The sequence below is a fragment of the Beta vulgaris genome, chromosome 1, assembly GCF_026745355.1.
Source record: "Beta vulgaris subsp. vulgaris cultivar EL10 chromosome 1, EL10.2, whole genome shotgun sequence".
NCBI classification, from domain to species: domain Eukaryota; kingdom Viridiplantae; phylum Streptophyta; class Magnoliopsida; order Caryophyllales; family Amaranthaceae; genus Beta; species Beta vulgaris.
In genome coordinates this window covers 1,001,467-1,015,218 of record NC_079202.1, presented here as the reverse complement: position 1 = coordinate 1,015,218, position 13,752 = coordinate 1,001,467, and the positions used below count along the sequence as shown (strand labels likewise).

Sequence of the window (13,752 nt, the reverse complement as noted above, 5' to 3'; positions counted from 1 at the left end):
TTTACCTAATTCCTTTAAGGGAGAAACATAAAATTGTTCGTATTATGGCCAAGATTTTAACGTATTTTTTGTATAGCATTTATAATTTTTTATACAAACATTTATCGTCATTTGTTAAGCAACTAACATTTATAGTTCTATATACAATATTTTACATTTATTATACACCACTATTATTTTCGGGAAGACAACAATAACATTTTTTTTAGAAAAAAATACTTATTTTATTAATTTACAAAAATGCCATCTTCACCTACAAAAATATCATGAGAAAAACATTAATATTCCTCCCTAAGAGGATTTTGGTATTTCTCAAGTTTTTATATACAAAAGTGTCTCGCGGTTCTAATGAATCAAAACGTGTCAAAAATTGTCTTTCTAAGCCCGACTCTCCAATGAACCAGCCAGACCGGGGACAAGAAGAGCCATGAAAATGTAGAATGTCTCTGTAAATGGAACACTTAAACTGCCTCAGTGGGCGAAGGCCCACCCCACAACCACCGAGCATGCATGTACAAGATGGGGATTGTATTGAAATCTCAATTTCAGATAATTATTATTTTGTCTATTCTAAAATAGTTTGAATAGTGAAGGCATTTCTTTTTTGTACGTTTGTCCTGATTAGTTTGAACGCTTCTATTTTTGGCATGATCTCACTAATATTATATTACTTATCTAACACTTCTTTATCCCAAAAGTAAAAAGTACATAAAAATTCCTTACTCTATTCCTCTAATAGAAATGCCTAATTTTCTCTCCTTCGATCTAATGAAAAAGTAACTCGATAATTCTTATGACATATAGCTTTGAATTAAATAACATAACATAATCACACAATAATTTATTTCCTTAGAATAAGTGTGTCCAATCAAGTATTCAGATTATTTAAAGACGAAAGGAGTATACCTCTTAATCTAGGAATCGGATTAAGGCGTGTATATATATTATTAGAAAATATTGAAATTTAATTTGCAACGTAACCCACATGGAATTACCCCATTATGATTTCTATATCAAAATGTATGAGCATAATAGAGCAAAGGTGATTTTGAACATCCATGGAGATCGATTTTACTTCTTTCAACTCTGGTTCGTTTTGGGCATATGATATATATCTTTTCCAAACGCATTAATCTTCATGTCCTTACATAGGTTTTAAAAGTACCTTGAATCACACTAAAATACCGAACAACCCATAAAAGTAACATTGTGTACAAAAGGCCGGGAACGAACATGCAAATGCTTTAATTTGATGCTACTAGAAAATGTGTCGCAATGTCGAAATAGATTGTGTTATAAATAGAGGTGATCATGTGCCGGGTTCGGGCCCGGTCGCGCCCAAAAAAATTACACATTGGTCGGGTCAGGCCAAAATTTTGTGCCCAAAGCCCACTATTTCGGGACAAAATCAGCGGGCTTCTCGGACCAAAATCGGAACATGCCAAAAGATAGACTGAAAAGTCATTTTTGCCTTGCCCAAAGCAAAAAAAAATTGGTCGAGCCCTTCCGCGGGCCAAAATATCTGCCCAAAACCCGCAAAAAAATTGGTTCGGGCTGTTTTGATCAGATCTATTTATAATATGCACTTATCTCCACCAATAGTTGAGATTACTGATATTAATTTTCTCTAGCTATTTACACCCTTTAATATGTGAAACTAGTTTTTAGGCTTGAGTTATGCGTCGAGTAATATATCTTTCACTTAATAATATTTTACTTTAAAATGATAACATCAAACATCACTTTGCTTTAGTGATTAAGACTTTAGTATATATGCTTGTGATCACACAGTCAGATCTTATATAATGCATTTTTTATTTTTTGTTGTACGTGGATTACGTAGAGTATACCACTCTAAGGAAAAGCTCCACATGACATCATTTTTTGTTTAGGAAATTCTTTTGAATATACGACCTCTGTATTTTTTTAGTTCCACCATTTAATTTTTCACATTTGTCGAGATGCTTTTTTGAATCTTAATATCTCTTATTAGGTGTAAGTAAAGATTAAAAAAATTTGATATTTGGAGTCCTCGCATTGAGATTAATCTAACAAGACCCCACTTGGCTATGTTTTTTCTTATATAATTATACGAGATAGTTTAACAAAATTGGTTGATGAATAGTGTCACAAAAACAAACAGTGCAACTAAAAAAATACGGAGGTAGTTCTAATATGTATTAGAGATGACAATAGGTAGAGTCTGGGTAGGGTAAGGCTAGATTCTTACACATACCTAATTTTTAGATGTAGACTCATACCCTACCCGTAATTATAGGGTGTAAAATTTTAGGACTCCTACACATACTCGTAGGGTTTAGGGTCTAAAATGGGTCCAGAACAAAAAAAAGTTCCGCTTAAATTTTCACGTGTGTATAAAATCGTTAAGCACAATTTTATTTATTAATATTGCAATTAGCATACATAATATCAGTACATATCACATTACATAGCAATACATAGTTTTTGAACATCCCAAAAGTCTCATGCATCAAAATTTAAATAAAGAGAGTGACATTGTGATACTGCTCAGAGTAGAAAAAGAGAGTGACACTGTGATAGTAAGAGACCGAGAGAGTGAGAGTTGAGCGAAAGATGAGACATGATTGCGATTTGCGACTAAGGTTCATGGGTGAGGGAGGGTTTTACTTTTACTGGAAGTACATGTTTATATATATGTATATATTTTAATTTTTTAAATATAGAATATGTATTTTAATTGGTTCGGGTCCATGGGAAAGTTCAGGGTTTTGAGTAGTGGTCCTTTACACTACTCTTACCCGATAGTACCAGGATCCATATCCTACCCTTATCCATAGGGTCCAAAAAATTAAGCCTCATATCCTAATTTTAGGGTAGGGTCTGGGCGGATCTGGATAGGATCCTTGATCCATTGCCATCCTTAGTATAGATATAGATTGTCAATATCAACTTGGATGTTATAGTTATTACTATTAGTAGTATGTTCATATTATTGTAGATATCGTTCGTTACATGATATCATATTGGATATGATGGTAATAAATGCGGAAGAGATTGCTTTCTATAAATACATAGGATATGCATGTACGTAGTTCAGCTTATAGTAGTCTACCAAGAAAATAAAAAATTTATGATGTTAAGATTACTTTTAATCAGCTTGTTTATAGTTATCAACCTTACTAATCCCCCAAGTGTTATTGGTTGGAGTATTATTAAACCAGCAACTTATCAAGTAGCCGTCGAAAATGGATTGAATAACACATTATGGGTGCATTGTAAGTCAGGTGATTCTGATCTTGGACCTCATAAACTTGCCAAAGATGCTAATTTCTCATGGGTGTTTAAAACAAGTGTGCTTAAAAAACGTCTCTATTTTTGTGGTCTTACATGGAATAAGCACTGGCGTAAAACGTTTGATGCATTCACAGATGAGCAAGAATTTGTTGATCGAGGGTGTGGTGGGCGACATTGTTTTTGGAAAGCACTTGATGATGGGATATACTTGTATAATATATATAAAGCAAAGTTCTTCAAAAAGTTTAAATGGGATAAATATATTTAAGGGGAACAAATAAGGCATATGAAATAAATCTTTATAATGGGTGTTATATAATATATGAGCTAGTAACAATAAATGTAATGTTGCCATTTTCTTACTAGTTCAATAGATGGTTGTTTTCTCATGATGTTGTGCTCGTGATGATCCCTCCTCTCTTGTTTCTCGATTTTGCCAGCCTATTCCAACCTTGAGTTAAATAGCCATTATACTTATACCACTCATGGAAATTTGGGGTACAAGACTTCGGGTACAAAACTTTTGGCGTAGGGGTTTAGTAAGAAATTTGGTGAGGGTTGTGTTTCGGGTGAATGCCAATTGTCCAATGAAGCCGTAAAACCTGCAAAATAAGGATTAGACTAATCGGGGTGATTTCAGGATCGCCCCTCCAATGCTCAAGTCGATATTGGGATAAGGTCTAGAGAGAGGCTAGAGAGAGAGTTAGTAGGCGAATCAACTATTTATTACCTCAATAAATGTGGAACCGCTCCCTATTTATATGGATTGGAATGGGTGATGTCATGCTGGAGGCACAGCATCAGGTTGGCCTCCCAGACAACTTCTACCTAATGGTCTTCCCTTAATGTCAAACTTAGCAAAACGACAAATAACTGATAATTCTCAATGTCCGATATGTCATACAGACACTGAAAACACAAGTCATCTTTTCTTTTCGTGTCCTTTTACTCGATAATATTGGACTTTCAATCATATAACGCAAATACTTTGGTCTAATATACCTACTAATATTGATCACTACCTTAGTTCTCTCTGTCACCGTCACAAGCCTATTCGATTGGTTAGTTATAGCCTTTAGAGCATCTGGAAAGAACGTAATTCTATTGTTTTCGAGAGCAACACTATGAACATAGATCGTATATACTATAAAGCATGGCATTTGCAACAAGAATGGACCGCTCGTACAATGACAGATTTCTCTCTCTATCTCTTCCCTTCCTCCTTGCAGGTTGCCTCCCATTATATTTATTCAATGGCATCCTCCGCCACAAGGATGTTGTAAACTTAGTTTTGATGGATGCGTTGTTGGGGAATCCGCTTCTGCTGGTGTAATAATATGTAACTCTGTCGGACACGTTTTAGCCTCCCAAGCGTATCATTTTGGTAGCACTTCAGCTCTTGTGGCTGAAGCCTGGGGCTTGCGTAATTCCCTTATTGTGGCGCAAAATCTATAATACAATATATCTCATATGAATAACGGTGTCTTACAAAAGAACATGTTTTGCTAATTAAATATGATTGAGTTCATTAAGAAGATATTCCTGTTTCTAAGTCTCCTTCCAATTCCGATTGATTTGATTTGTGAGAGCTCGATATCGTAACGTATTATTAGTTGTTTGAACTAGTCGAATTGAACTGATGTAAGAAAGGAAAAAGCAATAGTTAAAACGAAATTATTCTAGTTTATAATACAATGAACATAGTCTTTCAAACATACATTTAACACATTCTAATAATATAATGAAAATGCTCCCACACACAATGAATATGTGACCAAATATAACGAGCATGTGACTAAAATGCACATATTAGTAATACAATGAACATCAGTCTAAAAATATGCACCTTGCATTTGTAAATAATATCATAAACATCACATATTCATTCAAAGAACATTTGAACAAATATCACACATTTATAGACAAATATATGATAATCAACCCATTATTAATTCATATCATTTCATTGAATATATTACAAACACATAATGAATATACGATCAATGCAATAAACATCTTACAAATATGTGTTTCAATAAACACATGCTAATAGGACAATGAACATATGCCATAATTCATATTATTAATGTAATTAATATGTGTCAAACACACAATGAACATATGAACAAACAGATAATAAACATATGGCTAAATATAATAAACATATGACCAACACGAATTCAATAAATACATTATAATAATACAATGAACATATATTTACAGTACAATGAACATTACCTGATTTTTTTTCTAGATATCGAACTCGTTCATCTCCTTTATTCATTGAGCTCTCTCATTTGTTAATTGGGACATCAATTGCAAAGTTGTTATTCATTTTTCACAAACCACTATCAAGATCTTTACTAGAAAAGAGAGAAAAAGAATAAGAAATGAAAGTGCAAAATGTAAAAAAAATGTTACATTTTCTTATCAAATGCATAAATTTAATACCTTATGTTGTCGATTTCGCTTTGCAACTCGTTGTATTCATCTTCATGTGCGAAAATTGTGCAAAAAAAATGAATAATTTAAAGAGTTTGATTAGAGAGGTTAGAGAGATGTTGGAGGATTTGAAAAGAAAAGAGAGAAAGTCTCTAAAAATTTGTGTGAGAAAATGAAAATAAAATAGGTTTTATGTTTTTCTGTGTTCATTGGAGATCAATAGATGTTCATTCTGTGCGTTTTTGGTTTGATGAATTTGCGTTTTATGTTTTGTTTGACCTGCATTTTGACCCGTTCGTACTTTCCTCTACATACACTCGTGCGCATTATCAACGAAATTTATAATCAATAAAGTTGAAAGGAACATAAAAAAAATATTAAGACAAATGTAGCAAGTAAAAAAAACAATCATTTAAGAGAAATGTAGTAAAGTGAAAAAAAACGAAGGGGGTGTTCAATATATGGGTAAACCGTAGATGTATGAGACAAATCAGATAGAGCACCACCTGAATCCGAATCTGTAGATGATGCACACGTTCGCATGGTGAGGAAGGTGTGCATATGTATATGACTAACAAACCAAACGAACATATATACATCTATGTTAGTATATTTTTATTGATATTAATCTTTATATTTATAACCTACTACTTAATATTCATTGTGCACACCTTTCTCAACATATAAACATATGCAGTGCGCACCTACTAATTTACATAATCCAACCCATCCTATCCATCACCCACTTTTCAAATCTCCGTTATTGTGTTTTCGTACAGCCCTCCCTCCTCTCGAGTCTCGGCTATCCTGGGTTATTTATAGCAACAAGAAGAACAAAAAACCAAAGCGGTTAAGGTTAAGAAAACAAGTCCATGAAAGCAGGAAAATGATAAATTCTGTTGCAAAAAACATCAGCAGAGGATGGTCTTCGCAAATCTGCAACAATGCTCCCAGAATTTCATCATTAGGAGGCCATCATCATATTACTTGTAAATTTCCTACTTTCACCTTACATTCTTCTAGAACTTTTTCTTCCTCTTCTTCTGGGTCCCACTTTGGTGGGTTCTTAAAATGGTATTTGGGTATGCTTCAAACCCGCCCATTTACCACAAAGGGAATCTCTTCTTCTCTTATATTTGCTGCTGCTGATTTTACCTCTCAGGTACATTTTATTCTTACCCTTTATCCTCATCCTTAAATTTTGTTCTTTTTTTGTTGTTGTTTACTCCCTTCGGTCTTTATTAGTATACCAGTTTCTTTTGTTGTACGAAGTTTTAGATGAAAATTATTTTATGTTAAGGTTGAACGTGTGTGTGATGGAAATTTGTAGTCTCTTTCTAAAAAAATAGAAAAGGAAATGGGTAAACTAAGAAGGGACATCTTAAAAAGGAAACGGGCAAACTAATAAAGAGCGGAGGTAGTATTTTGTAATGTGAGTATCTCCTTTTTGAATGGTAAGAGCATGTTTAATAATGTCATCTAGTTTATTGAGTAAGATACTTGGGGTGATTGTTGGTTAGAACCTCCATCGAATCCCGTATATATCATTGCGCTTTATGTTGCTTGATGCACAACAAAAAAAACATTGATGTTGAAATAATGTGAGAGTAATAATCTAATTGAGTGGAGAATTGGGTATAATATAATTAACTTTATTATCTTTGTCAAGTGTAAGCATTAAGCATTAAGCATTAAGCATTAAGCATTAAGCAAGAGTGTATGTTTGCCCCCTCTCTTGGGTAACCTCAACTTGTAATTCATGTAACTGAATACTAGTGGGAAAAGGGTACGATGTTACTAGAGGTAAATATTCCTTTTTTTCCCCATCAAATGTGAGCTCCGTTTATCAGAAAACTGTCATTACAACAAAGGATAGTTTCTGATGCTGAGGCAGTTGCTTCAGATATACTTCATATTTTTGTAATCATAAGGGATAGCCTTTTGCTGTGATCATTAGATAGAGTTGCAAATGAGCAAAAGATAGCCTTGGGTGTACCGAGCACATGGTATACCCGGGTGTGATAAATGCACTCGTTCACAACCCCTTAGCATATTTTGGAAGTGTCCATCATGACGACACAGTTCTTTTTTTCTGATTTGAAGCCTAGAAGAGCTTCCCACTTATATTACAAAGTCAGGTTGATTAGATTCTACTCCCTGTTGCTGCTTTAGGCAGTGTAAATAAGTTTTTATCATTAAGCTAGAGTAATGTCAAACCACAGATACTGCACTCGACCTATCTTAAGCCTAAAATGATGTTTCTTTTAACGAAGGAATGCTCTCTGTTAGATGGACTTGTGTATCTTTTCATTTGAAGTCTTCCATTCCATAGTACCTTCTGAGAGTAAAAAAGAACCTAGCATCATCTTATCATCTTATGCTTTCTTCTTCAATTCAAAGGTTGTGGTATATTGACTGCTACTTTGCAACAATAGTGCAATAAGATACGCAACACCTAACAAAAATGTAACTCTGCCACTCAGATATACTTTTGGTATTTCTTCTTGTTAGCTCGTGCCAAAGTGCACAGTTCACATATCTTGCGTAAAATTATTCTTGGCAAATGTTTTTGCTTTGAGAATATGTCTAGCCACCTCAATCACTGTCTCCTTCTCTGACACATCACATTACATTTGTATTGTAGTGTATATACATCTTTGAGTTTGAACTCCACTCTATGTGCGTAATACTTGTCAAATTTTAGTGGTGTGCTTGTTGCATTTATTACCCTTGTGGATTTTGGTGAACAAACTTGTCAAAGATTTGGGAATGTTTTCTTTTTCACAAAGCTTTATTTTTCTATAAGAAAACACACAAAACGCCAAAGAGATATTAAAAATCTTGCAACGCTAACAGACCCTCACACCCATTAAAATCATAACCTAAGCTTTTCATTCCACTCACCTTCTTATCGATGATAAACTGTCCGGCCTCCTGAATGGATGGTGCTCAAGAATGGAGGATCTCTCGGATTGTGCTGGAATCCCGTTGCCAACGCCCCTCCCTGCATCTCCTAAAGTTGGAGTCCCTTAAAAGAAATCTGTTATGCGTTGTTTAGGGGGATGGTTAGAAGAATCTCCTACATACGGAGCACCCTCACATCTTCTGCATCTCAAAGTTGGTCTCTTATGTGCAGCATTAGGCAATCCGGGAACTTTTATCAAACTATCTGTAGAATCTTCTTTTGCAAATTGACCCCCAACCGTCCTGCATTCCAACTTAATAAATCAAAATCCAATAACCTCCAGGCTCCAAGACAATACCCTGTGCAACTACCACTCTCAGCATTTCCCCTCCACTTTTTTCTCCAAATCAAAGGATACAAGCCCTCTTTCTCTTTTATCTTATTGCATATTCCCTTATTAATAGCCTCTTTACCTTAGTAGCATTTCAATTTAAATTGTTTCTCTGTAGACCATGTGTTATGAGCTTTGTTCAGTAGCATGGAAACGCAAGTGTCATATACACACAGCTTTTTCTTGTAGTTTCTTTGATATTAATTAGTTTCCAAAGTGCTTCTGACTCCTAGCACAGAATCTCTGATGTCCAATAGTCTTGTCCACTTGTTTCTACCACTACTACCAGTGAATCTCCCTGTCGTTACTAATTCTGTGCATCAGCCCAGGATGATTTAGAGAAGGAAAGGTCTTCTGGTTATTTAACTAGAGGAGGGTCTAGACGAGGTGTACCAACTTCTGTGTTCTTTCTTGGATTACCTTTCTCTCGATGTCCACTTCCACTCCTTCAGGAACATATGCAGGCTTCTTTTAAATTAGATATTCCTCGACATGAACAACAGTGTTTCGACTTCAAACTTTAATATACGATTGACGCTCTATGATGCTATTATGGTATTTTGGAAGCATCCTTACTCAAGCAACATGTAAGTTCTGCCTCATATGGATCCCAATCACCTCTCTAAATCTTCCAGCGACTTGTTCAATGTTTGCATTTTCCATCTATAAGTAGGGTATTCCACATATGGCTATCCAAACTTTTATTAGATCCAAAATCTGGGCTCCACTCTTCCAAAAAACCAAAGAGTGCAAAGTAGTGAAACAATGTTCATGGTGCCGTTTTGTTGACAAGAGTCTTAATTTGTTGCTGGAAGGGGTTGGTATAGATGTACGGGAGACTTTGATGATGTTTGAATGCTTGGGAGAAATTACTTTGTTGTAAGGGGGTTTGCTAAATTGAGAGACATCAATGCTTTTATTCATGATCGTGTGGGGTGATATCCTCCAATTCTGTAAACAATGCATGGCGATGGCAATATGTACTTTCCAAACATGAGAGGTTTATGTATACTAATGAGGTTGAGAAAGGTAAAACGATTTTTAAAGTGCTTTCCGATCCATTTCATGATCACCTCTTGCTTTTCCTTTAGTCAACTACCTTTTAGTGGGAACCAAGCAGTCCTTTCTTTTCAAGATTATGGTCTTTAATGTTGATTCTTGGAAGAGTGTGAAGGAGTTGTGCAGTAAGTGACTGCTGCCTGATATGTCAATTGCTTGTGTCAATGTAAGTGAAGTTAGAGGTATGGAATAACGAACATCTTTGAGAATGTTGGGGGACTCTTGATTGGCTCACAAATGAGTTGGAGGGTGATTTTAAGGAAGAAGCACAATCAGCATTGAAAGTTAAAGGTTACATGGGTGATGAAGAGTGATACCAATTCTAGGTTGTTTTATAACTTATAAGGTAGTTAATATGAACAGGGGTTATATTAATGAATTAAAGGGTGATTGAGGTGAGGTTTTCTAGAATCATTGAGAATATCAGTAGGTTAATTACGTAGTATAACAATGGTTTGCTGAGGTAGTTGAGAGACTTGGAATCAAGGGACTAAAGAGAGATCCCAGTTATTCAATTTGGATGTATGAACGAATAGACTTTCTCTAAGGGAGTACGTAAAGTGGGTGATTTTCCAGTGTGGTTAAGTATAGGTATTAAGTCTAGCTATGTTTACTATGGCTTTCTTCTAAGATATTGATATGTGATCAAGAAAGACCTTGTAGCGCTTTTCGCATATTATCGCAAAAATGAGGTAACTAGGAACTAGGAAGAACTGAAGCACATAAATCTCGCTGTTATCAGTATTACATTCAAGAAGATTATTCTATGAGCTAAGAGCTTTATTGATCAATCTGCTTCCTTTCTTCTTCTTTGGACTTATGTTGTCCTCCTGCACTTTACTCTTCTTCTTCAAACTTCTATGTATATAATTTCTAATTCTCATCAAAATAAAAAGTTCAGCAGTTCGGGTTCATAATTTCTTGAGTTGAATTTGTTGTCTATACCTCTTATAAGTTTCTTTTTTTCAGTAAATGTGCTCTTGTATTAATCACCTGAAAAGCAATTACAACCTAACAGGGAACTTCTTATAAGCTTTGCGTTTATCATCAGTACCACTGTCCTTTCATCTACATTGTTGGGAATTTTTGTAATGTAGTCCGTTTGATTCCTGCTTTTGAATATTGTGCTAGATTATTACATTGCCACCATCTGGATCATTTGACTCATTCCGTACATTGCGTATAGCTGGATATGGATTGCTAGTCATGGGACCATCTCAACATCTATGGTTCAATTTTCTCTCAAGGATCTTGCCTGGACGAGATGTATTCACTACTGTGAAAAAAATAACTATGGGGCAAGCTATTTATGGACCAATTATGAATAGCATTTTCTTTTCCTATAATGCAGTTCTTCAAGGTAGAGTAAATCTCATCATGCTCTGAAAAACTAGTGTTGAATGCTTAGTCGGAATTCCCTTTTTCCTTTCATGTTACTTATGTTCAGGATAGGTTCCTTCATATTAGCCGGTCCATATCTTGTGCGGCATGTCAAATAATATCCAATCTACTTTTCACATTCTATATTCTCATGTTGCCACTAAAGAATGATAGCAATGGAGCTAACCAAAGTAGTGAGTAGCGACTAGTGACCAAATTTTCTATGCTCGTCTGAAATGTTTCTACTTGCTAGGTTCAGTAAGCATGTTAATTTTTTTCATTAAAAAGACGAGTCTGGGAAGTGTGAACTGTTTTCAGAATACGGCGTCTGCATTATCTGTTTCAAATTGACAGAATATTCTGACATATAGTATTGGTATAAAGGGTTCTTCTTTGGCTATTTGAGTGACGATTTTGCATGCATCCCCATCTAAACTCTTTCTCTACCCATCTACATATTATAGGTCATTAAATTCCACAAAGTTACTGGTGCATGCACAAACAACTTGCTTTTTTCCGCTTTATTATGACCATTCGAGTAATTTATGTTGCTGCTGTAACCGTTTTCTTATGCATATTTTGTTAGTATGTTTCAACTACAGGTGAAACTAGAGAAGAAGTTATAGCAAGACTGAAGAGAGACCTTTTCCCAACTTTAAGAAATGGTCTTATGTACTGGCCTTTGTGCGATTTTCTTACATTCAAATACATCCCTGTCCATCTGCAGGTACCTCTACTACTTCTAATCCCATATTAGAGCCAATAAAATGTTGGAAACGTTGTCACCATAAATCCAAAATTTGGAGAGGGGTGTCTTCGTATATTATTTCTAAATTTGATTGATTAATATAATAAATAACCCGAAGTTTGGTGATACCCTTCACAAATTGGTCCCAATTCAAATTTCATCAATTTGACATGTAATATATGTTCACAAAATGTTCTAATTAGCCATGGCAATTGGCAGCCTAGTGGTTGGAAAGGAGAGGGAGAAAGGAAGGAGAAGAATAGAAATTTGGACAAAAAATAAGAGCAAAATTTAACCTGTTTTAATATAGTTCACCAAAGACTAATATAGGAAGGGTGTAACCAAACTTGAGATTATTTATAAATGATTTAGAGTTAAATGAAAAAAGGCTCTTAAACTGACAAGGTTTTTCTTTTTCTTTTTGCGCATTTTTGAGGTGCATCTTCATCCTTCTCATTCTAAGAAACTTTCTATTGGATCTCTTCTTAGTCATAAATAAATCAAATTTGCGAAAACACCCCAAAATTGGGTTTTATGGTATCAATTTATCCGAAACTTTTACAAGCTTTTGGAAGTGAATAATGCATTATGCATTGGGTATTATGTTATATCGGTTTACTCTTCTAATATATGCTGCATTTTCACTCTTTCTGGTGGCAGCCATTGGCAAATAGCTCTTTTGCCTACCTTTGGACAATATACCTAACATACATGGCAAGCTTGAAGAAAGTTGGCAAGGATTAATATCAGAGTTTTTGTCATAATTGTGGTACCTGCTATATTTTACTTGGTATCGGAGTAAATTTATATCAGAAATTTTGACTCTTGATTTTCAGGTTTAGAGTTGTTACTTGTTGTAACTTTTTAGTGTAGGATTATACCTTCCAACTTTTATCAATAAAGCTTGTTGTGGCAAGGATTAATATCAGAGTTTGTCATAATTGTGGTATCCTATTCAGACACGGATTGAGTGTCTACTCGGATACGGGTGTCCAAGTATCCGACTCGATTATTTTGTAGAAAAAAGATAAGTTTTTAGTTTAGAATAAAGTATCCAAGTGAAGTGTTGTGTTGGACACGACACAACACCCGGTTTTTGAGGTGTCGGAGTAATATAGGTGGTACCTGCTATATCTTGCTTGGTATCGGAGTAAATTGATATCAGAAATTTTGACTCTTGATTTTCAGGTTTAGAGTTGTTACTTGTTGTAACTTTTAGTGTAGGAATTAGGATTATACCTTCCAACTTTGATCAATAAAACTTGTTTTGGTGGTTGTTATTTTAGAACAACACAAGTTTTGCAGCAAGGATCCATGTCATACTTTTCAGATGTATAATTTGTACAATGCTATTTTTTCTGGAATGAGAGCCATCTATGGAAAGAAATAGCACCAAGTCTTCTTTGAGGAACTGACAGCAAATCTTCTTCGATCAACTGCCATTATTTGGCTCCTGCGTCTAGTCAGACTTTTTTCTAATCTTCTGCATATGCTAGACTGACGAGCTGTGATAAAACGCTAGCAGCTATAGACACTTTTGTCTATAGCAAA

The 13,752-nt window shown here is 34.9% G+C and overlaps 1 protein-coding gene across 2 annotated transcripts; it reads left to right on the top strand.

The window, feature by feature from the left end:
• Window positions 1–6,431: 6,431 nt before the first annotated feature.
• On the top strand, window positions 6,432–13,509 carry LOC104902348 (protein sym-1). 2 transcript variants are annotated; one of them, XM_010690098.4, is made up of 4 exons: window positions 6,432–6,880; window positions 11,205–11,433; window positions 12,056–12,180; window positions 12,862–13,509. In XM_010690098.4, the coding sequence occupies exons 1-4, from the start codon at window positions 6,605–6,607 to the stop codon at window positions 12,943–12,945; spliced, it is 714 nt and encodes a 237-aa protein (XP_010688400.2). In that variant the 5' UTR covers window positions 6,432–6,604; the 3' UTR covers window positions 12,946–13,509. The 2 variants fall into 2 exon arrangements, with proteins under 2 accessions (XP_010688400.2, XP_048493699.1); XM_048637742.1 differs by lacking the exon at window positions 6,432–6,880 and adding an exon at window positions 9,616–10,043.
• Window positions 13,510–13,752: the final 243 nt, after the last annotated feature.